Source organism: Peromyscus eremicus, chromosome 5 (assembly GCF_949786415.1).
Source record: "Peromyscus eremicus chromosome 5, PerEre_H2_v1, whole genome shotgun sequence".
NCBI classification, from domain to species: domain Eukaryota; kingdom Metazoa; phylum Chordata; class Mammalia; order Rodentia; family Cricetidae; genus Peromyscus; species Peromyscus eremicus.
Genome location: NC_081420.1, coordinates 20,596,270 through 20,623,723, shown reverse-complemented (window position 1 = coordinate 20,623,723; position 27,454 = coordinate 20,596,270). Strand labels below are relative to the sequence as shown.

General features: G+C 44.3%; 1 protein-coding gene and 1 long non-coding RNA gene across 3 annotated transcripts in view; one reads left to right on the top strand and one right to left on the bottom strand.

Annotated features, from left to right (window-relative positions):
• The window catches only part of Phactr1 (phosphatase and actin regulator 1), a 285,223-nt gene that overhangs the window by 162,316 nt on the left and 95,453 nt on the right, over window positions 1-27,454 (top strand). For both annotated transcript variants that reach the window (XM_059263123.1, XM_059263120.1), the window contains exon 3: window positions 12,089-12,169. In XM_059263123.1, coding sequence (XP_059119106.1) covers window positions 12,089-12,169 — 81 coding nt within the window. The remainder of the gene's footprint in view (window positions 1-12,088; window positions 12,170-27,454) is intronic.
• Window positions 14,802-19,661, bottom strand: LOC131911183 (uncharacterized). The gene is made up of 2 exons (XR_009379290.1): window positions 19,438-19,661; window positions 14,802-14,887 (listed from the first exon to the last, which is right to left on the bottom strand). It is a non-coding gene; the product is annotated as an uncharacterized LOC131911183 (long non-coding RNA).

The window sequence follows — 27,454 nt, the reverse complement described above, 5'->3', positions numbered from 1 at the left end:
CACATTCATAGTCCTGGATTGTCCACTGATATGTGCCAGTCAAGTTGGCCTTCAAGTGTGAAGTCTAACTCAGAAATAATCATCTGCAAAATGTAATGGAATTAAGAAGTGGCCATAGTTTACAAGTGACTGGATGTGTCACCTCAAAGTTTATGGTGATCCCTAACCCACAGTGTAGCCACATACAATGTATGAAAGTGAAGTTAAATGAAATCATAAGGGTGGGGCACTGGTCCTGTAGGTTTGCCTGCCTTATGATATGAGAGTTATCTGGACTCCTGAAGTCTAAGAAAATTAATTTTTGCTGTTTAAACTAAACATCCCATGGTGTTTTGTTATGACAATCCAAGTAGACTAATACAGCACACTACAAACATCTGTCTTAAGACAAGGGAATAAATTACCTCACTAAGTTAAAGACTGCCTGTCCAAGTGTGTTTGCTTGTAGACAGGCTTGATGAACCATGGCATAGCCCCGCCTTGTGAAGGCTTAGGACAGGAGGAATGCCATGCATAGCTGTGTGCACACTGGAATCGCACAGCCTGAGTTGAAGTCCAGCTTTACCCCTTGGGCAGCTTACCTAACACTGCCTTCATCTGCCAGGGGGAGATGATGATGCCAACCTCCTGGAATTCTTGGGAAAATTACATAAAGCATTATGTGGGAAGCACAGAGCCCTTACCTCCTAATACACTGTATTAGTGTGGTCATTGTGGGGCAAATCAAGCTCTTCATAGAAACATCCCTTTTTAGACACAGTATCTGTCTGAATAGAAATATGGCATAGCTATGTATAGTTAGTCTTAAAAATGCAGTTCACAGTTATTATCTTACTTTAGTCCCTGGCAGTAGATAAGAAGAACAGAGCCCACCCTGGTCAGCTTGAAGGTGTAGCTCAGCAGTAGGGCACATGCTGAGCATACACAAAGCCCTTGGTTCCATCCCTAGCATCAAAAATAGCCAAAAGCAAGCAAAGGGGTGCTGTTATCCTTTTCTGTCTTTAAAGGGTCAGAGAAATCAAATTTTGAAGGAACCCTTCCTCATGTTAACATTGTACTCCAGACTTCACTGCTGCAGGGTTGATCCATCCATGAGACTCTGAGAAAGTGAGCAGCAAAGCCAACGGGCTTGTTTCTGTGGACTTGGCACCACAAGAGACTATAAACAACAGCCCTATTATCCTTTAGGTAACAGGTAGTAGCTGGGGTACTAAGCTGCTCTGGGCAAAATGTCAGGTTTCCACTCTTGGGTGCTTGAAGTGATACGTTCCTATCCCAGAGTAGCCAATGGTAATTCGGGATTTACGGTAAAATACAGTAGCACATCCTACATGCTGTATCTGGAAGGGTAAGCTCACTTAACCAGCCCTAAGTCTATAATGTGTTTTTCTTCCTGGGCTGGCACACAGGGGTGGGGGCATGTTAGAGGCAGCAGAGAACAAGGTGGAAATGAGAGGTGTAGATTTGAGCACAATCGCAAAGGAAAATTAGATATTCCCACACGCTCCCTCAAGCACCAGAAGCCAGTCCCAAAGCAGCCAGCCTTGTGTCTAAAACCAAGTCACTATGTCTGCTGTTACTGCAGGGGTCAACACTTCACATGCACTGAAAAAGTCTGTCATTACAGAGGTCCATAGAGCTTCATGTACATTTGTTTTCAGATCTCTGTTTTACTAAATCACACCCTGTGCACAGCAGCAATGGATATTTGCATGAGATTGGGCCCTTCACCTTTCCACCACAGGCAGAGGTGGGTGCACGTGAGGCCCCAACCCTTTCTAAGGATGGTGACTGCTGATATTTGCTGGAAGAGGGGCTGTTGTTTTTTCTAATGGTTCAGTCTCACATGGACTAGGTGGGAAGAAAGGAGGGAAGGATAGCAGAGGGTAATAAGGGCAGTGTGAGTATAATCACAATAGGTTGTGTGTATGTATGAAACTGCCAAAAAAAGAAAAGAAAAAAGCATCATGTTCTACTGTGCTCCCATACTAGGGAGCCAGTAGATGATGATGATGATGAATGATTGGTGGTGATGGTGATGATGATGATGATGATGATGAATGATTGGTGGTGATGGTGATGATGATGATGATTTATTGAATGACAGTGATGACGATGTTGACTGATGGTGATCATGATGATGATGATGATGATGACTGATTGGTGGTGATGGTGATGATGGTGATTTATTGAATGATGGTGATGATGATTGATTGATGATGATGATGATGATGATGACTGGCTGATGGTGATGATGGTGATAATGATGACTGATTTATGATGATGATGATGATGATGATGATGATGATTCAGCATCTGATTGATCTCAGAAGAGACAGCTATGTTCATCCTGATGATGAGGAGCTTCTGTGCTGGTTAGCTTAAAGATGGAAAGTAGGAGATGCAAACTGTGGTGTTACCATCCCTGGTGCTCTCACCAGATCATTCCTCATGGAAGTATATATCCCTCTCAGCTGATTTTTTCCTTTAATGATGGACTCTAAGAATAGTCCATTCTATTTTTTGAATTTTCAAAGTCTTTCTTTCTATAAAATTACTTAGATTCAGAAATTTTCTGCTTGAATTCTTAACCTACACATCAGGCCCCATGGAACTCCCTGGAGCCTTGGAAAAGACTGAGTTAACATTAAGAGCAACCCTTCTGTACACTTTGTTGGACCTGTTCGAGGGAATGACCAAGAAAAGGCACATCGTGACTTTTGTTCCTTTACTATCACTCCTCCCATAGACAAGAGTCAGTTTGCTGGACACCTGTGACTCCATCACATGTGGACTGAGCTTTTTATTCCCCTTTGGAGACTATTGCAAAGTGACAAAGAGAAGCAGAGTTGGCAAGAGCACCCTTTGAATGTTTTTGTTTGGGAAAATAAAACACACATTAGAAAACCTGGGGAAGCACCCATTTGTAATTCTTAAGATGGCTATAAAGCAAACACCATGTAACTACGTTGCAAGTCTCAGAAGTCAAATACTGCCAGCACTTGGAAGCCCTTCAATGCATCATTCTAATATTCAGTTCCCTCCCCATGAGTGGTGTCCACTGTCCTGACTTTTACGTAAAGCACTTCCTTGCTTTTCTATGTAGTCTCAAGCTTCGATCTGTGGCCGAATCAAACCTGTACCCTTTGCTGCCTTTTTGACTTTCATACAAATGGATTCGTAATACATGTGTTCTTTGTTACATTGTCTTCACTCAACATTTCTTGAAAGATTTGCTTATGTGTTTACTTCTTACTTTGAAATTGGCCAAATATGAGAAGTTGAGAGGATCTTATGACTACCTTCTAATAGTTACTAAACTTTGATGGCATATAATGCTTGCTTTCTGAAGTAGTGTGTGTGTGTGTGTGTGTGTGTGTGTGTGTGTGTGTGTGTGTTATGTGTGTGCATTGCGGTATATGCACACATATGTATGCAGATGTTTGTACCCCTGTGTGCATATGGAGGCCACCGGGTACTCTTCTCTGGCACTCTCTAGCTTATTCCCTTATGACAGAGTGTCTCACTGAACTGAATTAGGCTGGCTTCCAGCAACCCTCCTGTCTTCATTCCTCACAGCTCTGGGGTCACAGGTGCTCATATTTTTTACATGGGTGCTGGAGATTTGAACCTGGGTCCTCATGCCTGCTTAGCCAATAACCCAATAAGTTATCTCCCCAGCCCCCTTCTGAAGTTTTTAAATATAAATTACAGACCTCTCATCATGCATCTCTAAAAAAGTAAGAAATGCGTTCTATGTATATAAGGGCCATTTTCATATGTAGCAAAGCTAAGAATAACCCCTAATGAGCTTCAATAGCCTCCCACAACTGCATTTGCCTAGTAAGCTCCCAAATGCTTTTCCAGATGGTTTGTTCCACTTGTGAGTACACTTAAAATCTATGAATAATATATTCTCAACCACACGGCTTACAACTTAGAATGAAGCTATGTCCCTTTCCCTTTCCACAGATGCATTCCTGAGACCTGGCAGGGAAGCCCTTTTCCTGTAGCAAAGAGAGAAACAGACCTGTTAGTGGCATTATCTAGTCTCCTACCTTGTCACTCCAGAGGAAATGATACTATCTGAATTACTGTCATACTGACATACTCAGTATTAGTTATGACAAAACCATAATTGTTAATGGGCAAATGCTCTGTGGTATTGGGTTACTTGCATACTGGGGAAAGCCTCTGAGCTGAGTGCATTGGTGAGCTCCTAGGCAAGAGCTCTCACCACAGCACAGAGCTCCGCTGACTCAAGCTTCCACCACAGCAGCAGAAATACATGGAAATAGATGCTTGGTCACTTTCATCATTAGGACTTTTCGGCTCATACATGAAGAGCTTGCCCTGCTTCTGTGTGGTCACAGTCAACTCTTGGTACCCGTGGGGCATGGTTCCAAGACCCAAAGATGCCCAAATCTAGTCTCTTATATTCAATGGCATACTTTCATAGAACGTGTGGGTGTATTGCTGAGCACTTGACCCCCTACTAGATGACACACAATAGCAACTGCAACGGACATGCTATCTGTAACAGTGGTTATGGGGTTCTGTTTAGTGAATGGTGGCCAGGCCAGAAAGGGGGATCTGTCATGAAAGTAGGGGTGGGGCATGTTGGGAAGAAGAGTTTCATTGGTTAGGGGAATGGGAGGTGAATATGACTAAAATTTATCACATACATAAATAAATCTGTCAAACAAAATAGAGAGAGAAAGGGTCTGTACATGTTCAGTACAGGTACCATTTTTCTCTGATTCTTTTTTATCTAAGCTTGTGTCTGTTGAGTAACTGATATCTAAGCTTACATTCATTTGTTGAGTATCTGTGGGCAACACTGTTCTGTAAAGTAGACTTTAGACTGTGTGGATGATTTAAATCTCACCACAAAAAAAAAAAAAAAAAAAAAAAAAAACAGTAAATAAACAGGCTCATCTCTGGCTTTGTGGGCCATGAAGAAATGACCCAGCTAGCTACAACGCAACAACTACTACTACTACTACTCTACTACTACTACTACTAAAAATAATAATAATAATAATAATAATAATAATAATAATAATAATAGAAGAGGAGAAGAAGAAGAGGGAGAAGAAGAGGGAGAAGAAGAATGCAAATATAGTAGTTGGGTCACACCTTGACAATGAGTTTTCTTCATGTGCCTCTGGCACCATCCCACCAAGCCTGTTCTGAAGTTCCCTAACAATAGTTACAGGGGAGTTCCCACCAGAGATGGCCCATCCAGGCATGGGACTAGTTAAGATTTCAAAGAAAGAAGCGTTGAACCCTAGACAATCAATCCGAAGCCTGTATTAGAGGAAGATCCAGAGTATGAATGTTTCTTCACAATGGAAGAGAGAGAAGAGGGTTGTTGTTCTGCCTGGGTGTGTCCATAGCCTCTGGTTTAAGGAATCTTTCTCAAGGCCAAGGCTAGTTTTTCTGGTATTTAGGGTAACAATCTAGATAGTTTTATCATTATGTGAGGACCATTCAAGCCTGATGGGAAATCCCTGAAGCTAGCTGAATCATAGAACTATCATGACACCATGTGACTTTTTATAAAGACACAGAAAGAGAGTAAAAGGATGGATGTCTTAGTCACTTTTCTATTGCTGTGAAGAGACACCAGAACCAAGGCAGCCCTTATAAAAGAACATATTTAATTGGTGGCTTGCTTACAGTTTCAGAGGGTGAGTCCGTTATCATCAGGGCAGGGAGCATGGTCGCAGATCTGGCAGTGGAGAAGTAGCTGAGAGCTTTACATCCTGATCTGCAGGCAGCAGGGCAAAGAAAGAACCTGGACCTACTGTGGACTTTTGAAACCCCAAAGGCCACCCCCAGTGACACACTTCCTCCAACAAGCCATACCTCCTAATCCTTCTAATCCTTTCAAACAGTTCCACTCCATGGTGACTAAGAATTCAAATAGATGAGCCTATGAGTGGGGGGCATTCTTATTTAAACTGCCACAATGGATTATTGGCTCCCTGTATCTGTGTACTGGGAATTCTGCTGAAGTTGCTATTGTAAAACTATGGTAAGGCCTATAAGGTCACGGTGACAGAGCAGCCACCAGAACCTGTGCTTATTATGTGACAAGAACACTTAGCCCTCATCCGCTATATGGGATTTCTAAACGGATTTAGCTTTCTGTTACTGTGATGAAACACTCCAGAAAATCACCCAAAAAGCAGGCGAGATTTGTTTCAGCCCCCAGATTCAGAATTTCTCAGTTCATGATTGCTTGCCCATTCAGGACTGTAGCAGAGCATCACAGTTATCACAGGCAATGTGGAGTATCTCAAAACTGCCTTTCTCATGGTGGTTAAGAAACAAATACAAAGAAGGGGTGTTGACATCCCAATGGCTCCGTCAAAGGTACACCCCCCAATCGCCCAAATTCCTCCAGCTAGGCTCCACCCCCTACAAGTTTTATCACATGCCAGCAACTTGATCAGTGTTGCAGAAGCAAGCTGTCAGCACATGAGCCTGTGGAGAAGTTCATGATCCCCCTATAAGAGAAGAATGCTCCCCACGAGGCCTGTTCCTTCTGAGGATCCCTTGGCCCACCCACGCTGACAAGTAGAAAGGTGTCACTTTACATGTTGAATGAATGATTCAGTAAGGCCTTCCTTGGGTAATCAAGCAATTGTAACCCTCTCTACCTAGTAATAATTGGGCTCTTGGCAAAAATGTTTGGGTCTTTGCACTACCTTGGACATCTGATTTAGTGAGAGAGAGGTTATTTGGTGTTTGTACCTGTTGCCTTTGGACTCGAATGGCTATTGAATGTGTTTATCATACCATGCTGTCTAAAACACAGTCATGTACCCACATGCTCATGTTCCGTTTTCTCTTTTTCTTTTTCTGTCTTATTTGCCATGCTGGAGATTAAACTAAACCCAGGGCCTTGCGCTGACTGATTGGCATGCCTATGGTGACGTCAAACTCCTGCCCCTGCCTTCTGGGTGCTGGGCTTATAGGTGTGCTTCATCTCAATGCACGGGTTGTCTGGAGTCTTCCTAGGCTATGGCTATTGTGATCATATTAATTCTCCCCATCATCTGTGAAGCTGGGCGGGGAGCTTAAGCATGTTAAAGGTTCTGGAAGCTTTGGTTCTATCTGTCACTCACAGATTTCTTGCTTTAATGTTTCTTTCCCTGGAGCTGTAAGATTTAAAAAGATCAAAGCTACAGATTTGAATTGCAAGTTGACTGTTTTAGGGAACCTAAGGAGAAAGAGTCTGTGAGACTGCTGAACACTTCTTCATTTCTCACTTGCTTCTCCCCTTAAATGTCTATTCCCTTCAGAATGTAATTTAAAGACAGTTGAGCAGGGACTTCAACAGAGAGAGATTGTCCTAGAGAAACAAAATCTAAACAGGTCTCCACTCTGATCCCCTTAGCAGGACCAAATGACTCTCCCGCATCAATACTGCCCCCTCCCCCAAAAGGCCTCAGGCCAGGCAGCAGGGAGGAGGGGAGAAGAGCAGCAGGGCAGCAGTGAGGAGGGAGAAGAGGCTTGGCAGTCCAGTCCGGGGTTGGAGGGAAGGCTTCTGTCACATACAGCTTCCGACTATCACCCCTGATAGCTGAGGACGTGGTAAACAAGGAGTCCAGATTCACAGACAGCCACCCTGTGGTGCCAGCCATTTCTGTCAGAGCAGCTGTGAAGGGAGAGGGGGAAAGGGGTCTGCCAGAGTGCAGGGCCTGCAGCCCTGGGCCAAACCAACACTTGCTGCTTCTTTTTAGTCTCAACAAAAAAGCAATCCCCCAAAATCATGAAACATAACTGTTATCAATACTGAGAATGCATAACAAACAGCCTGCCCGGAAATGGTGTTTTCTCAAGCTTCCTAGTGAGAAAAGCCTTTGGGGATGGAGAATTCTCCTGGGGACCTAAACACAAGGCTCACAGAAGCAGGTTTATCCAAAAAAAAAAAAAAAGAAAAACCATGGAAACAAATTTCTTTTAGTTACAGACTCACAAAAGAAACCATGGTACATATTTATGTCCCATGAAAAGTTACACACAACATCCAAAAATGAATGAAGTAGTCCAGTGTAGAAAGACAGGAATAAAAATTATAAGACATGCAGAACAATGCACAGAATGAGCTGATGGGTGATTTTAAGAACAATGTTTATATATAAAATGAGGAAATGTGAGCTTAACACTGTAACTGGGTATCGTTTATATACCATAAACTTAGAGCATTGTAAACATGCAACTACATGCTTTTAGAATACTCAAAATTCTCACTGGGTGCCTTAGTTATGTTTTACTGCTGTGACAAAATGCCATGACAAAGGCAACTTATAAAGGAAAGCATTTAATTTGAGGGCTCCGGATTCCAGAGGATTGAAGTTGATGACCATCATGGCAGTGAGCATGGTGGCCAACGGGCAGCATGGCTCTGGAGCAGTAGCTGAGAACTCCTATCTGACTCACAAGCACAAAGAAGACAGAGAAGTAACTAGGATTGGTGTGGGAAAGCTCAAAGCCCTCCTCCAGTGACACACCTCCTCCAACAAGGCCACACCTCCTAATCCTTCCCAGACAGACCCACCAACTGGGGACCAAGTGTCCAAGTATATGAATGTATGGGGACCATTCACTCAAGTCACCACAGTGGGTAAGAACACTTGCTGTACCAACATGGGCAGTTGAGTTAGATCACAGCACTCATGTAAAAAGCCAGGCATGCCTGTGAGCGCACTTGTAAACCCAGGATCGTGGGAGGCAGGGACAGAAAGGTCTCTGGGGCTTGCTGGCTACCAGCCTAGCTCCAGGTTCAGGGAGAGGCTCTGCCTCAAGGGAATAAGGAAGAAAATGATAAAGTAGGGCACCTACCATCCTCGTAAGTTTCCACATACACACACACACACACACACACACACACACACACACACACATACACATATACGACAATCGCTAAATGGTTTCATTAGTAAAAACAAAAACAAAAACAAAAACCTGGAGCCAGATATCGGGGTGAAAGCTGAAAGATCAGAGAAGCAGAAAGAAGCCAGCCGCATTCTTACCACTAGGAAAATCTCAGCCCAAGAGAGCTACTTCCTGTATACTCACGCCTTGAATGCCTTTCTGTACTCTGCCCTCTTACTTCTTTTCTCTGTCCAGCTATATCACTTCCTCTTTCCACCCAGCTCTATCACTTCCTGTCTGTCTGTCCAGACCTCTATGGTTAACTAGCACTGGAATTAAAGGCATGTGCCACCACATGTGGCTCTGTTCCCAGTGTGGCCTTGAACTCACAGAGATCCAGATGGCTCTCTGCCTCCCGAATCCTAGGATTAAAGGTGTGTGCTACCACTGCCTGACCTCTATGTTTACTATAGTGCCTGGCTTTTTCCTCTGATCCCGAGATAAGCTTTATTGGGGTGTACAAATAAAATATCAGTACACACACACAATCAATCAATCAATCAAACAAACAAACAAAATGAAAATAAAATTCCCAAATAAATGCAAAGATTCATACTGCCATCACCACTATCTAGGTAGGTTTTTAAAGATTTCTTTTTACTTATGTATATATGTCTATATTATCTACTATGTGTACAGCAGCCCATGGAGGCCAAAAGAGGGCATCAGATCCTTTGGAGCTGGAGTTACAGGCACTTGTGAGTCACCCAACATGAGTGCCAGGAGCTGACCTGGGGCCTACAGAGCACTCTTAACCACTGAGCCATCTCTCTAGCCCCACTATCTAATTTTAGAATTTTTGAAAGTTTATACTAAAGCCTTCCATGTGTGGTCCCTCAGACTTACACTGCCCTGTGCTCTAACAAGAATGATTCTTACATCCTTAAGTTTTCTTGTTTTAATGTAAGTCCTTACTGACTCGTTTTTTTCCTTGATGTAGAAATGATACCTGCTTGCAGGTTGTTGCCTGCAAGCTGACTATATGGATTTTTATCTTATTTCGATTTGCTGGCTCTGTTCTATTCAGTTCTGTTTCCTCCCTCCCAAAGGCCAAGCCATCCATAGAGACAGCGTGGCCTCCGGCCTCATGCCCCGGTCCCTTGGAAGAGTGTAATGTATTTTACACCGTTCCTCTCCAGGGACGGGCTCCTCGTCTTTCAATTTTCATAATTTCTCTCCTCTCCTTTTCCTGTCTTTACCTCATTCAAAGCCAAGTTTACACAGTAAAGAGAGCTGACCTACAGCCTTGCTTGATGAAGTGGGAAGCCTTCATTAATCCTACAGGCCCATTTTATAGTTGAGTAAGAAACCAGGTCATAAAGCTGGAAGGGTCCTTCTGCACCAGACAGCTCACTTCCCTGCACACTGGAGTGGCGATGTGCTTGACTTTGGCCTTGAGCAAGCTGAGCTCTCACTTTGAAAGGACGGCTGGCAGTAGGGCAAGAGGAGAGGCGCTATGCAGAGCTAGTGAAAAGAGAAAGTAGGGAAACAGCACCTTAGAAAGAGGAAGCAACTAAGAATAGAGTGATGGCGTCACTTCCTGTGCTGTTCCACCCCAAGGAAATGTGCCCTCAAGGAGGTGGAGATGGCTTAGTCGGTGATATACTGGCCACACAAGCGTAAGGACTTTCATTGGAATCCCCAGAACCTACATAAGGCTGGAGCAGTAGTGCACACTTGTAATCCTTGCACTTTTTTTTTGTTTTGTTTTGTTTTTGTTTTTTCAAGACAGAGTTTCTTTGTGTAGCCTTGTCCTAGAACTAGCTCTGTAGACCAAGAGGAAGAATAGCTTCTCATTAGAGTGTAGGGGTGTGTGTGTGTGTGTGTGTGTGTGTGTGTGTGTGTGTGTGTGTGTAGTAGGACCTACATTGTTTTCTTTATAGTGTTGAGGATTGACACCAGAGCACTCTATACAGGAAAGAAATGCTTTGCCAAACTATAGTATCAGAGTTTGAGCCTAGCTGTGCCTGACAGCGATTCAGAGAACTTTTTATCAAAATCTAGGTGCCTCAGCCCTACTGAGGACTTGTGAAATCACAGTAGCTGGGGTGAGGCATCTGTTTCCCCAGAGCAGCAAAGAGCTATGACTGGTGTCCTCCATGCCTGGGCTCCCATGGAAGCTTTGCTTCTTGCCCACTCATCCTTATTCTAAATTCTGTTAAGGTGTATCTGTGTGTATGTGTAACTGACCTGCGTGTGGCTTCGCTCCTCTGTTCTATCAGTAGCATGTCACCCCTAAATAGCTATGCTCCTGAAGGATGTGGAAATGCTCAGGCTGACATAAGCCACTGAAATAACCCACACACACCTTGTTTACCAGAGACTGAAGTTTGCAGGTGCTGAAGGGACTTCCTTCCCTCCACAGGCTCCCAGCATGCCTCCTGTGGGCGCTTTGTGTTTATTTCCCCTTCATTGGTCTTCATTACACCCACTCTTCCCATAGGAAAACTCTCTCCAGCCCTGCCTACCACACATGTGGCTCAGCTGGAGGAACACCTGGCTTGGGAAAAGTTCATTCCTCATGTGGCTTCTCCCACATGGGGAGGTAAACCAGAGATCTTCCCTGGTTACCCACCACCCCCAGATAGTCCCTGGAGGTCCTATGGGCAATGCCAGTGCAGGGTACTTTTCAAGAGATAAATATCCAAATGCGTACCTCAATTTAATTTTTATACTGGAAAAGCAAGGAGACCCTCAGTGGGGAGCCAGACTGGTGAAACACCCAGCCTGTCTGACAGCAGCAGCCATACTCAGGTACATGCCTCTGACTGAGAGGTAGAGTCCCAGAGGCTCAGGGTCCTGGTTCCTTTATCCAGTAGCCATGTGGTTGACAAAAGGTGAAGCTTCTCCATGCTGAGGCATCCTCTACCGTAACTCAGAGTCAGAAGTCATACATCAAATTCAATAATCTGCCTTATAGATAACTCAAAGAGTATTTTGAAGAGTTAAAAATAATCTGGTTAAATGTCTTTTCAGAGTGTTCAAATATTAACTGGTGTCATTAGCTTACCATCAGCAAAACGTAATTCATAGGCTCTTTCATTAGATCATAATATCTATTAATTGATGCGTCCTTTCGTGGTGAGAAAGAAGACAATTGTTACCATTCACACCTGCTTCTCTGGTCTCTTGCTTGCAGCTCTGGAAAGGAAGATATCGATGAGGCAGAGCAGAGAGGAGCTGATCAAACGAGGGGTCTTAAAGGAAATCTATGATAAAGGTAAGAGGCTGTGTGTGGTCCACAGGCCCAGCGAGGCGTACAGGCTCACTTCCGGTTCTGCATTCTGCTGTCTGCATCACTTTATCAGGATTGAACACTTGAAACCTGCTGGTTCTGGAGGGAAGAGAACATGGCGGAAGGTACTGAAAGCATCAATGTTAGATGAGAAGAAAGCATATGGTGCTACCCAAGTCAACCAGGAACACACACACACACACACACACACACACACACAAAGATGGAGGCCCTGTGTCGGGGCAATTGCAATTGCTGTGGGAGTCTGCAAAGGTTTCCTAGTGAGATCTGAGCTTGCTTTACACAGCAGGGCTTTATAAGGGGATGGATTGACCACCTGCGTGATTACCAGGTGTTTAGAAGGGTCTGCACTTGGCTGTGCTAGGGGGCGGTCTTTTGCTCCACCCCTTGGCATTTCTATAAATAGCCCCTTAGAAGAGACAGAAGGGGCTGGTGGGTTTTGACCCAAGCCCTGCCAAAGCTATCCTGTGTTTCTATCTGTCTCTCTCCCCTCTATATTTCTATCTAAATATTTCTCACTTCTCACTATTCAAGAGTACCCTGGGGGAAAAAGTGGGGGTGGGTCCTCCCACAATTGCCCGTGCCTGTGTGAGCTTTGTGATTTCCCAAAATAAATATTAAAAAGCCACAACCGAATAGGATTTTCTTAGCAGGTTTTTTTTTTTCTCTCTCTTGGAACTTTGAAGTCTCTCTCCACAATAGGAAGAAATCTGAAATGGGAAGATTATAACCATACATAAGAGAGAGTTAAACGATCTTTACAGAGATGGAACTGCTCCATGGACATGTCCACAGGTGTCTGGTGCCGTGCACCTTGTCTTTGTTTACTATATTATCCCCTTTAAATAAGAACGGCCACAGTGGTTCACACAGTACCAGGGCTTCGCTCCTGTGCCCTAAGAGCTCTGGTGTGTGACGTTGAGCCTGCTTGCTCAGAGCCCTTTGCTTCCTCTGACTCTGAGGACGCTTGCCCTCCAAGCGTTGCATGTGAGACAGCCAGCCGCCGCTGCTTCCAGTCTCGTTCAGCTCTTTAGTAGTCTGTCTCAGGTCTGTACATCATTCCAGCTGCTGTTATTGGAGGGGTCAGATCATGAAATATTTGTCTTCATGGATTCACCCCAATAATCAAGTGCTCCTAGGAGTGGGGTGCTGCAGTCAACTTACTGTGATTAGGGAGGGGTGAGGTTCTTCTCCAAGCCCTTGTGGGTTCCAGTATGTAAAGGCAGCTTGTGTTTCTGAGTCCTGGTGCACCTGATTCAGCTGTTTTCTACACCGGGCCTTACTCCTTGTCTTCGTTAGGGTTACTATTGCTATGATCAAACGCCATGACCAAAGGAACTTGAGGAGAAGAAGGTTTATTCTTTATGCTTTCATATTGCTGTTCTTCATCCACGAAGTCAGGACAGGAACTCAAGCAGGGCAGGAACCTGGAGGGAGGAGCTGATGCAGAGGCCATGGAGGGGTGCTGCTTACTGGCTTGCTCCACATGGCTTGCTCAGCCTGCTTTCTTACAGAACCGCCCAGGAATAGCACCACCCACAATGGGCTAGACCCTCCCCTATCAGTCACTCACTAAGAAAATGGCCTACAGGCTTGCCGATAGCCTGATCTTATGGAGGCATTTTCTCAGTTGAGGTTCCCTCCTCTCAGATGACTTTAGCTTGTGTCAGGTTGACATAAAACTAGCCAGCATTCCGCTCCGGCATGCCACCTCATCCATTATCATTATGGGACTTCACAGCAGTACAGTGGAACTGTTTCGTCATTGCACAAATTGCCAGCCTGAAATGCAAGTAGAAAATGGCACACACACCATACCCCCTGCCCTGGTGACAAGAGACTCGGGAGGGATGTGACACTGTAATCATTCAAATTAGGCTAAGTACTGAGCTTCCTGAGGCCCTGAGGCCCTAAGGTGAGGTACATTCTCCACCTGAAGGAGGCTAAAGAGCAGATTACATCTTCTCTCCAGGGTTAAAGAATCCTTCATTTTGTCACTTTTTTCCAAAGGCACACTTTCTCTAGTCTCCAAATCTTGCCTAGTATTAACCTTCATCAGCACACTTCACCACAAGCTCCTCTCCACATTCACTCCCGAGGAGAGGCCGCAGATGCCTGACTGCAGGTGTCACATCAGATAATGAGCAGCAAGTGCTTAAATACTGTGCTCCCCGCCCAAGCCAGTTCTGATGCAGTTAGACAGTTCTTCCTGCCTCTCCCCGCACCCTTCTCTCCTGCAGCCTTCGAGTCTCTCTCCGTCTGTAAAACCTCAGGGACACACTGAAGCAGAGAACACTTTCACTGTAGCAACTGATTATTTTTATGACATCTAACCAGATTAGGGGGAGTATTGCCTACGTGGCTCCTGACTCCGTAAAAGGAGCTGCATGCAGATGGCTGAAGCAGAAATCGTGCTTTGTAAGGAAAGAGGCAGAAGGCTGTGGGGATGAGGGTCTGCCATGGCCACATCAGCAGTCAGGAGTCGAGAGTGAGGGATGCCGGGGTCACAGCTGTGTCTCCATGGGCAGATAGAGGTTAGCATATGACCCACACTCAGTAACTAATCGGCTTAGTGGAAAGGAGCAGTCTAGCCCTCTGTCACTGGGCACAAGAACTTTATTCTGGCTTCTTCTTGGCAGTTATCATTGTCTTCTCTTTCTGCTTGTTGACCAAATTTTCTCCCTGGCGACAAAGTCCAGGACAGCAGGAGCTTCAGAGGGCCACCGCCAGAGCCTCCTAGCTTCAAAGAATGTCAGACAGAGAACAGACACTCCAAAATGGTTATTACCTCTGTGATGGTAGAGAGAAAGAGAGACAGAAAGAGACAGACCGGCAGAGAGAGAGAGAGAGAGAGAGAGAGAGAGAGAGAGAGAGAGAGAGAGAGAGAGAGAGAGAATATTAAAATTCCGACTATATGCATACATACCTACAAACATGTACGCTCTCATTCATGCACACATGCAAATACTCCACTTGGGCATGGTAATGCCTACCCATAAGCTCAGCACTTGGGAGATAGAGACAGGAAGATTAGGAGTTCAAGGCCAGCTTTGCCATATAACTTAGTGAAAGTCCACCCTGAGCTACATAAGACCTTATCTCGATGATGATGATGATGATGATGATGATGATGATGATGATGATGGTGATGATAAGAAGCACTTGGGAGGCAGAGGCAGAGGCAAGAGCATCTATGCAACTGTAAGGTCAGTCAGGACTTCATAGCAAGATCCTGACTCACCCATAACCCTCAGAAACAATTGTAACTCCACACGTTTGTGGCCTTAGTTAAGTGTCTTAACTCCTACGTGCCTCTATTCTTTTAATCTCAAAGTGTGGATGATGTTGTTGGGGTACTGACTGCATGAGATGATATGAATTCAAACCATGGTAAATATACAAAATCCTTAAGAAGTGTTAACATGCCCTCATTACCATCTCCCCAGCACTCTGTCTCACATTGTTTCAAGCCCTTTCTATACCCAGAGCTGATTATTGCGACACTTTTACTAGTGAGACAAACCACACACGTGTCTACTCACCCAGACTGGGAACCCACAACAGACCATAGTAACTACAAGTTGAACTTAGTGAACCCATGGGATTTTTGGAGTTCTGTACAGGACTGTGGGTGAGGGGTCACTTACAGAAGGAGGGATGACTCAAAGGCGGTTGTATCACTAAAAAGCCCAGCCTAGCATGAGTGATGATTCACAAAATCTGCATCTCTGGAGCTGTCTAGAGAACTTTCAGGCCGCTGGACAGTTCAGAGGCCTCTTCCAGGCAGCTCTCCTGGGTTCAGTCTCCTCACCCAGAAGTTGTTTCCTCTTTCTATAATCTTAGGTGTTTACTGCTTCCGTAACCTTGAGGAGGGGCTCCTGGGAATGCCATGAATTTCATCTTTCCCAGACATGTGAAGTGTGTTTACCCTCTGAGTCTCATGAATGCCCTGCTCCCTTGCTAGAGGGAGTGTTTCAGTCCAGAGGAAATGGCTGTAGAACAGCCATATCGTCAATAGGCCCGAGAATCAGGAAGGATGGACATCTCAAGGGCTGGGGGGAGGTGGTTCAGTGGGGTGAGGGGGGGCTCTTGCTGTGCAAGCGTGAGGACTTGAGTTCAGATCCCCAGCACCCATGTAAAAATTTAGGTGCGGTCTTGTAACCCCAGCCCTGACAGAAGGGGAGAAACTGTAGAATCACCAGGGCTTGCTGGCCAGCCCACCCAAAGCAGAAAAAGAGCGCAAGCTCTAAGTTTAGGGAGGGACCCTGTCTCAAGGGGATGAGGCAGAGATTGACAGCACAAGATACTTCCCATCTTGCACAAGCATGCACACACACACACACACACACACACACACACACACACACGCAAGTTCATGTGTGCTGTTTTAAAAAATAGAACTCTCAAATGTATCTGGAAATCATTTCATGAAATGGGCTACAAGTGAAGAGCTCGGTTATTCAATAGTTTATACTTTTTTATTGGTTTTCCAATGAATCACATAATTCATCTTCCAAGCAAATTTCAGCTCAGAGTTTCAAAATCTTAGAGTCCTAGCTAGCACAAGGCCGTCCACAAAACAAACACTGGAAACTACATAAAAGGGGACTTTTATATTCTGTTACTTATACAGCAGTGAGGTTATATAATTGTAAGGTCTTTCCCTTCCCATTTTCCAAATTTTCTAGGGTGTGGCTGTAATCATTTTGTAAAGAATGCATTGGGAACCTTAACATGGCCCAGCAACACTGTAAATATCAGTCAACTTGTTTCATGACGTGTGCACAAAACAAGTACGTGTGTGTGTGTGTGTGTGTGTGTGTGTGTGTGTGTGTGTGCATGTTTATATTTGAACCTAGGCTCCACATATGAAAGGCCACTTGTGGTTTCTGTTTTGATCTGACCTATGTTAGCTAACAGAGTGCTGTCTAGTTCTGCCTGCTCTTCTGCAGGACAGAGGGTGAAGGGGCAATGGAACCCATGTGACACAGAAGCAAATAATGGAATATTCGGGAGAAAAAGGGAGACCAGCAGCAGGAAGGGGCAAGAGGATCAAGAAGTGGCAGTGGAGAGAGGACTAAATTAGGGCGATATGGAACCACAGCTAGTTGTTAAAATGATGTAATAAATCCATAACTTCAAATGTGAGCATTAAATTAATAATAAAAAGAAGTAGAAAGCCTGCTAAGCTAACCAGAAGTGGAAAATAATCTACAGTTAGACATCTTTCTTTATTTATTCCCTGTTTCATGGCTTATTATTTCAAGTGAGAATTGAATGTAAACCGACTGAAGTTTAGTTAAATGGTTTTCCTAGGTTCACTCCTTCACTCATTCAGCTGATGAGCATTTGGGTGTGTGTCTGAGCGTGGCCTGCAGCGCCACCAGCGAAGGCAAAACCTCACCTCCTCTGGGTTCATAGTCACATCGTACAATAAGCAGTCTGCCGGAAGCCAGGCAGTAAGGCGAGAAGATAAAGTGAGGAAGGGGATGTGACTTTTGGATGAAGCAAGCCTGGAGAACCTGTGACATTTTCGTAAGAGGCCTAGATGAAGCTATCAGATGGCTGAAGTGACAGGCATGGGTACCCCATTCTAACAGCTGGCCCCCCACTATGCTACTTTAGAGTTACTTGGGATCTAATTCACAAGCCTTCCATTCTTTAAATTGACTAAGTCCTCAGCTCTGTGTTCGCCTCAGTGATCTTTGGAAATCAGACACGACACTTACTGCTCAGGGTCCGTGATGGCTCCTTGCTTCACTCAGGGGAATTCTAACTACCTATCCAGCCCGGAAGGATGCCCAATCTACCCCCTGACCCCTGACATTCATCACCCTAAATACCCACCACTAGATCCCTGCCCTGGACCCCATTTAGATAAGCTTGCTAGCCTTTGAGGTTCCACTGGCCACCCTCCCTTCTGGAACCATATTCCTTTAGATATCCATGCTAGCTTCTCATTCAAGTCGTGGCTCGGTGTCATCTTTTCAATAAAGCTTACTCCAGGACCACCAAGTGAAAAATCACACCCTTTCCCCAAGTTCGTAGTCCCCTTATCTCACTCAGCAGTTTTCCTTCTTTCTTTTTCTCTCGCCACCTTCTGGCAGGTTCTATAAATTGTTTGCTCATCAGGTTAACTTTGGCTTGGCTACCACTCCTCACTGACAGTGAGTACCTTGAGACAGGATACGGCATCTTTTTTTTCTTCAGAGATGTACCCCAAGTGCCCCCAACAGTGCTGGCACATAGTTGATGGTTGGTGGATGCTGACTGTAAGAGCAATAAATAGGAACACAGGGACCCATCTACACATTCGCATGACATCAGTTGACCTGGGAACCCTGGGAACACTAGCCCTCCTTACTTATACTTCTCTTTGGTCCATAAAATGTTACTGCCTGCTGCTTAAATAGGTAAACTTGTACCTGGTATTTTCTATATATGGACATTAGTTCCTTAACTTTCAGATATTGTCTGAGTCATCAGGGTAAACGATTTAAAAACAGACTAGTAGTCTGTGGAGTTGGCCCAGTCAGAAAAGTGCTTGCCTTGTGAGCATGAGGACCTGATCTTCCAGACAGGAAGTTATGGTGGTGTATACTTATGGTCCCAGCATTGGGAAGTCAGAGACAGACAGGTTCCCGGGGCTCCATGGCTAGCCAGTCTAGCCTTCTTGGTGAGTTCCGGGACAGTGAGGAACCCTGTCTCAAAACAAGGTAGATAATGCCTAAGAATGATACCCAAGGTTTTCCTGTATTCTCTACAATACATACACACATGTTCGTGTGCATCCACACTCACATATATAACACACACACACACACACACACACACACACACACGCACAGGGGTCTTAAAGGTAGCTCCCAGGGATAGGTACTTCAAGTTCATAGGTAGGTAGAACAGGTATCCACTACATCTCCCTCTTTTGTCTAAATAAGAAAGTTCTAACCCAATATAAAACTTTTTGTAACAGGAATGATTATCAAGTATTGTCCAGGAGAGGGGAAAGGTAATCACATAGACAAAAATAGAAATACAGCCAGCAAGAACAACATCAAACAAGAGACACCTGCTAAAATCCAGGGAAGTCCAGATAAATGGCATGGTACAGATTATTCTAACAGCTCTCCCATCCTAAAGACTCTAATTTTAGTATCTAAAATGTTCTTAGCTAAGACATGAGAGGGTTTAACTGTAACTGTCTAGTCTGTGTCTGCTCCCCAGCCCACCTGAGATGAGCGGCTCTGTAATTCTGCATGCTCCCCCATCGTAGTGCTCTGCATTGTCAGACGGGCCTGCCCCTTCCTGTGGCAGCCTGCAATGACATCACTGGGACTACCACAGCCCACTCAGAAGGTTCTGTCATCCCTGGGGACAAAGGATCCTACATGGAGGGGAGGAGGAAGTCCAGAGGACGTGTCAGCTTCCAGGAAAGAGTAGTGTGGGTGGGGAGCTATGAATCAAGTGGCTTTCCAGAAAATTCTAGAATTTAAGGTAACATTCCACAGCAAATAATAGTAAAGTACATCAGAGTGTGTTTGAGGGTTCTGTTGTTGTTTTGTTTTGTTTTGCTTTATTTTGTTTTGTTTTGTTGTTCTTATTCAGGTAAGCAAACCTTTGCAACGGTGGCTCTCAACCTTCAGTTCCTAATGTTGTGGTGACCCCCCAACCATAAAATTATTTTGTTGCTATTTCATAAGTGTAATTTTGCTACTGTTATGAATCGTAATGTAAATATCTGATATGCAGGATGTTTGAAATGTGACCCCTTTGGGGTCTTGACCCACAGATCGAGAACCACTGCATTGGAAGGTGCCGTTACATGCACAGAAGGAGCTCTCAAAATGGATGATTCCCCACCACCTCCTCCTGCCTATAGCCTGATATTTAAATTAAAAGGTCATCGTCTTTTCAAAATGGAAATAAAAATTCTTCTCTGTATTAGAGGAGACAAAGTTGGCTGTGGCCTTCTGAATCCTTTTATTTATCTGGTCCCAGGTGCATGGACTTTTAAAATCTTCCATTTATAGGCAATGCTTTTCACAACCTTTACCAGACACCAGGGTTTGTCCCATTTTAGCTACTCTGCTGTTGTACCCACAAATGGCATCTACAGGAAGCTGTGATCTGTAGTAACTGTGTGAAAATGAAGATAGAGTGTGTGCTTTCAGTAGCCACAACAAAGTCAAGTGCGACAGCTCAGGACTTCTTACACCAAATTTGCTCACATTTGTTCATCAGGGTCTTGTAAACAAAATCTGCCTATAAAAATGTTACAGGTATTCAGTTGACATGCATGAGAAGTAGTTTCAATGATAAAGAAGACAAAGAGGAATTGTAATTAAATATTCCTTTAAGCTGGAGCTGGGGAGGTAGAATGAGTTGTTAAGGCTCTACACCGCTCTTCTAGAGGACCTGAGTTTGGTTCCCAGCTCCCACGTGCTCACAAGTGCCTTAACTCCAGCTCAAGGAAATACCACTGATTTACCGACTTCGCTTTTTGTGAAGATTAACCATGCCCTCTTCTGGCCTCTGCAGGCATGTGTACCCATGTGGCATACACACACCACCACCACCATCACCACCACCACCACACACACACATACATAAATAAATAAGTACATCTCCTCTTAGGCAACACCAAATTCTCAGAAAAAAACAAAAACAAAAAAAAACAAACAACCTGCCCAAGCCAGAAGAATGAATGAATTAGTATTATTTCTTAGTAGAAATTAGCAGTGAGTGAACTTGGTTCATCATGGGTTGGTTGACCACCTTGTCATGTTGCAGGCATTATTTTGTTTGTTTGTTTGTTTGTTTGTTTGTTTCCAGACAGGGTTTCTTTGTGTAGCCCTGGCTGTCCTGAAACTCACTCTGAAGACCAGCCTGGGCTCAAACTCACAGAGATCGGCCTGCCTCTGCCTCCCGAGTGCTGGAATAAAAGGCATGTGCCACCGTGCCCAGCATGCAGGTATTATTCTAGGAATCAAAAATACTAGTAAGACAGGGCAGGCTCCATGGCTAACCCACAAGCAGCTTGGCAGGTACAGTGAGGGAAGTAATGAACTTTAACACAGACCAGGGGACTCTTGGAAGGCACCTTGCAAGGAGGAGTGCTTGGGGATGCTGAGGGATGGGCAGGAATTGTCCTAGAGAAGATGGGAAGGGATGAGGGTGTCCATAGATGAAGGCCCAGCACCAGCAGAAGCACCATGGTGAGAAAATGAAGTAGGAATGAACATCCTGTCTACCTGGTGAGGAGTCAGGCAGGTTGCATAAGCTGGAGCACTGTGCCCTTTCCATGCCTGTTTCCCTAAGGGCATTTGCAGAGCTTTAGGAGAGCTTCTCTGAATATCAGAGTCATGGCCTCATCATTCATCCTGCAGGAGAGGGTGGGTGACTAGGAGATAGTTCAAGACAGGAGTCAGGGAGACCAGCCAGCCATAGTCACTGGGATCCAGAGGGCATGAGACTGGGTGCCTGGAGTAAAAGTCCTAGGCACAAGGGAGGCATCAGGTCAGAAAGTTCTAGGAGATGAGGTCAGAAGAACCCTTGAACACTTCAATGTTGGGGAGTGTGAAGGGAGAAGAGTAAAGGGGCTTAGGTAACCAGGTGGACAGGGACAGGGACCATTCATGGAGCTGGGAACCCAGAGAAGGCAATTGAAAACATACAATATCATGGTGATTGGCTTTGTTGACCAAGATATCCAGCCGGCTGTCAGACAGACCCTAAGCTACAGAGGGAGACCTGGGCTAGATGTGGTTTGGAGTATATATATATATATTCATGATTATTTACTTTTATCATTGCTATAATGAAATATTTGGCGAAATCCACTTCAGAAAACATTTATTTTGGTTTGCGGCTTGAGGTGACATACCATCATGGCGGGGAAGACACGGCAGCAAGAGTGGCTGTGGTGGCAGAAACATGTGGTGCCCGGTCACATTGTGTCTGCAGTCAGGGAGCAGAGAGAGATTAACACTGCCGCTCATCTGGCTTTCTCCTTTGCTCCTTTTCATTCAGTCTGGAACCTGGTTTGTAGACTGGAGCCACCATTCAGGGTGGGTCTTCCCTGCCCAGTTAAACATCCCTGGGAATATTTGCACAAACCCATCCAGAGGTGTGTCTCCCAGGTGATTCTATATCCAGTCAAGCTGATGGTGATAATTAACCATCACAGTTGAAAAGTCCTGGTAAATGGATGGTAGTTCTCTGAGAAAACACAAATAAATGAAGGCCTTGATTTAAAAAAAAGAAAAAAACCAAGGACCTTCAAAATTTAATGTTAAATTAATTAAAAGTAATCTGATCTTTCCCTTAAGCCGGGTGGTGGTGGCGCACGCCTTTAATCCCAGCACTTGGGAGGCAGAGGCAGGCGGATCTTTGTGAGTTCGAGGCCAGCCTGGTCTACAGAGTGAGTTCCAGGAAAGGCGCAAAGCTACACAGAGAAACTCTGTCTTGAAAAAACAAAAAAACAAAAAAACAAAAAAAAAAAAAGTAATCTGAGAGTAAGGAGAATCATCCTAGGATGAGAAGGTGCCAAAGAATTAAAAAGTAAACTAGAAATAGGCAACATTGTGAAGACATGACAGGAGACAGTGGTTTACTTGTGGGTGAGGTGATGTTCCGAAATGTCAATGCATGAGAGAAAGAGAAAGATCAGAAAGGGTCCTTTCAATTATTGTATACTATGTAATTGTAGCTGTGTTTCAGCTACCTGTAAAGCCAATATGCAGTCAGCAGGGTGTAAGTTAGTAAACTCTGACTGCAGGCAACAAAAAATTTGACTCATAAAGTCTAAAACAGTAAGCAAATTTGGAACATTCATAAGGTGTTTGTCCTTTAGACATTACAAGTATGTCCTTTAGAATGTCTCAGGTGCCTTGAGCAAGGCTTAGAGCTTATTGTTGTTCATTTGATAGATACTACATGTCTGAATGAATGAGTATGACATGATAAAGTCTATGGTGGGGTCATGCCAGTTGGTTAATTTGTCAACTATGTGGCCTAGTTAAGAGACACCATCTTCATGCGATACAAGTCTTTGTGGTGACAAGCTGGCTGCAATGACTCTAGCGTCACATGTACACATCACGGCCCCAAGAAGAATAACAGAGGGATATATTCTCTCTCTAGAGACAAGAAAGTCTTGCCCATGGCTTCTTTAGGATTACCCTAGAATTTGCAGACCTAACTACTAGATGGGAACTGCTCCTATTATGAGTTCTCATTAGAAGACACACTCAATACCAACCGTTCCATCTACCTGTCTGGATTGCTCCTGTGAGCTCAGGGCAGAGAGGGACTTTGGGCTAGGCAGACAACATATCCATCCATAAGCTACCCTGTCTTCTGATACCTCATCACTACACCACTACTGACCTTTACTGACGTTAGTTATATCATGGAGAACAAAACATTTGAAGGCTATTTGCTTAAAAAAAAAAAAAAAAAGAATGATTGGAAGGAAGGAAGGAAGGAAGGAAGGAAGGAAGGAAGGAAGGAAAATGCCTGTAACTTAGAAAACTTTTCCTGACTCCATACTTCTGCCCAGAGCTTGTGTAGACAGACAAGTCTGTGGGACTTTTAGCCTTCCTCCCACATGAATATCTACAAGCACCAGTAGTCACATAGGAGACACAACCCTAGGGCTCTGGTCCTGCCTCTCCCTTTATGTGTAGAGAAGATACAGAACATTTTTTTCATCTCTTTGAACTGTGCTTTTTAGCTGACTATCATTCCAGAATTCCCAACTACACCAGCCTTTAGCATCGTTTCCACCTTCAATCCCCACTTGCAGCTCCTGGTCTTTAGTCTGCTCTGTTGAAGATATTCCATCACCAGCTAGTCGGCCTCCTCATGTCCCTGGTAGTGCAATAGAGTGATGAACCATTAAACTCTCTCCTGGCCCTTGCTTGCATGGAGTTGTTAGGGATTAAGGGACTGTTCGATTTGAGCTATCTTCCTCACCTCAAGTAGAAGTTAACAGCTGTGAGCTACGGTCTCCACCATGAACCTTGTCCTGCTCCTCATCCTCCTTTATGTGCTATTCATTTCCAGTTCGTCTTCACATACACCTCGCCAGCACACCCTATAACTGAGATTCTATTATAAGGCTCCAGGAATTCCCCCGAAGGCTTTGTCCACCCATATCATATAGTCCTGTGTTGCTCACAACCTCCACCATCATACAAAGCACATTATCTTCCCAGGGATCCTAGCTCCTTACCATGGAAATATATTTTAAGAATAGACTACTCATTAGATTGTGGACCAGTTTAGTAACACCCTTTAATCCTCCATGGAAAAACATCACATATGTCTTAGACCCAATATTACAATTTCCAGGTCTACTTTCTAGAACTTAGGGCAATAGTGGAAACATTCTATCATCTAACCTATCGAGGACTATGGGGGTCCAGCCCCTCAATAGTCCCCTCCCAGGGTCCGGGAAGAATCTACAACCAGCTGATAATTAATCTTTGATGAGAAGAAATGAATCTATGTACACGAAACTCCTTAGTCCATGTACTTTATTATTCTGTGTCAGTTACAAGCTTATATTCTCTCATATTTAGCTCATTTTTAGCCTGATTTCTCTCTACACTTGTCTGCAGTCCCCTCTAGGTTCTATCTTAATTCCTTCGTCTAGTTCTAGGTTCTCATCCATCTTGTTCCTTCCCATAACATCTTTTCTCCCATCTCCTTCTCTCTCCTCATTTCGTTCTTCCTCAACTTGTTCTTCCCCATCTCAGTTTGCTCCTCGCAAATTCTTACCCATCTAGTTCTTCCATACTCTTTTCTCTTCTCTGTCCTCCTGTGCCCTGGGAGTCCCGGTATATATACACTTACAAGCAGTATTCCCTTGGCAGTGCAAAGCCAGGCTTCCAGGGTCAAACGGAGGGGTGATAAGAATCACATAGGGAGGCAATAACCGTTAATTATCATTTGCAACCCCAAAGGGAAGTGACCAATGGGGAAATGAATTAACCAAAGGCTAAATTCAGGTAATATCTAAGAAGAGGGCTCTTATGTGCTCAACTATAATCTTAAACATGATTGGTAGAAAATGTTAAGAATCTATAAGTTGCTAGGTCAATGGGAGAAAATAAAACTGTCTTCTTTTTTCCTGTGGCTCCTATCTGTCCAAGCTATCTGCCGTTTATCTGCAGGGTGGGGGAACATGTGCTCAGTCGCTAGGCAACCTGTGTACAGCTAGATGCCTTTGGTGATAGTTAAAGTGAGATCTGGAACTAGAGGTAAGGTTTGGGAAAGGAGGAAGTTAAGCTTAATTGGCACATCCGCCAGGCCTTCTCAAACAGGTAGCCCGGATGCTTAAGTCTGTTTTTAGAAAGTACGGAGGTATCTCTGATAAGGTACTTTCCTCCATCTGGGGATGGACCTGGCCGGATGCTGCCAATGATGATAATTACAGGGAGGCTTGAACTGGGGTTCTGGCGGAGCATAGCTGTCAGCGCAGAAGGTTATCCAAATATTTCTAGAAATGGTTAGATAAGGAGTTAGAGGTCTATAAAGTTAGTAAGGCTGTAAGAAAGGAGGGTCCAAGCTAAATTGTATAAAGCTATTACTGAACATCCACCTGACCTAGGTGGTGTCTCCTTGTGGAATTTGTCTTAAATCAGGAGACTTGCATGTGGACTGTTATTACTGCTAGTCCTTGAAAGTGGCCAAGGGAGATATCTGATTCCAGAGAAAGCCTTTCCTGAGGCTGTTCTCCAAATACCTGGAATGTGTATGTCCAGAAAGTGATCAGTCCACACCATTAGCCCTTCTTAGGGAAAAGTCAAATGGGAAAACTATGAAGGCACACATGATTTTCATAACAGAATACAGCTGATATATAACAAGCCAAGTAACACCAAAAACTCCTTGGGATTTGGCTTCCTCTGGAGGAATTCCCTGATTCCTCCGGGTAGTGACTTTGCCATTACCAGCTGAGTTCTTATGATATATTCCTGCAGCCTGCAGCTCTAACCCATGCAACCATAGAATAAGTATGGCCAGTATGGCTGGTAAGCAACCTTTAAAATGTTAGCTATGACTAACTACTACATGTGGGTGCCTTGTTCAAGAGCTTGGCTCAGATTTGGATATAGCAAGCCCCTGATGCTGACCTGCTACAACTCTAGCCTGTAAAGAATTTTGAAATCTTAGAATCTGGTCTCAGCTGGGCTTCCTATTAACAGTGGGAGGGCCCTTGCATGGTGATAATGTAATTCTGTGCAATTGATGTTATAATACTGTACAGGACAGAAACTGTGCCATTCAGTTTATTTTATGTACATTCCCTGTAGCATGAATCTTAAAAGGTCTTATTAATAAAAACAAACCTGAAGCCAGGTATTGGAGTGAATGCTGGAAGATCAGAGAAGCAGAACAAGCCACAGCTACCTCATCTTGCCAATTCCTCAGCTGATCCTGTTTCCTCAGACTGGAAGCCCCTGAGTCCTCATCCAAATGGATCTCAGCTGAACTGTGCTGTTCAAAAGCCTAAAAGCTTCACCAGGCTCTAGTTCCTCATCCTCACGCCATAAATACCTTTCTGCATTCTGCCATCACTTCCTGGGATTAAAGGCATGAGTCACCATGCCTGGCTGTTTCCAGTGTGGCTTTGAACTCACAGAGATCCATCTGGATCTCTGCCTCTGGAAGGCTAGGATTAAAGGCGAGTGTGCCACCATTTTCTGACCTCTATATCTAGTGGCTGTTCTGTTCTCTGACTCTAGATAAGTTTATTAGGGTGCACAATATTTTGGGGAACACAATATCACCACAATTCCCAGTCCTGGTTGCATCTTTGATATCAAAATAGCAATGACAAAATAGTCTCTTCTTTTATGATCCTCGGAGCCAGAGCCATTATTTAGAAATAGTGGTCAGAGACATGATAATTCATCAGTATAGATAAGGTCAGAATTAATGCAGTTGCTACAAAAGCATCAGTATTCAGGGCCCAGAACCAAGGACGAGGTGACTCTGGAAGCAAACACTATGATTTGAGGCTATGAAGGGATCAGGTCACTGAGTGCCAGGTTAGAAAAGCAGCACATCCCATGAGCTTGTGTGAAGAGGAGTCTGTAGACGACGACATGCAGCCACAGGCAGTGTTGATGAATACAGCAGAAATTGCTGCTGCAGCAAGCTACCCTTGATTGTCTACATGTTAGATCTAGACTCACCTCATATACACACTTCTGTTCATGTCTGTAAGAATGTTTG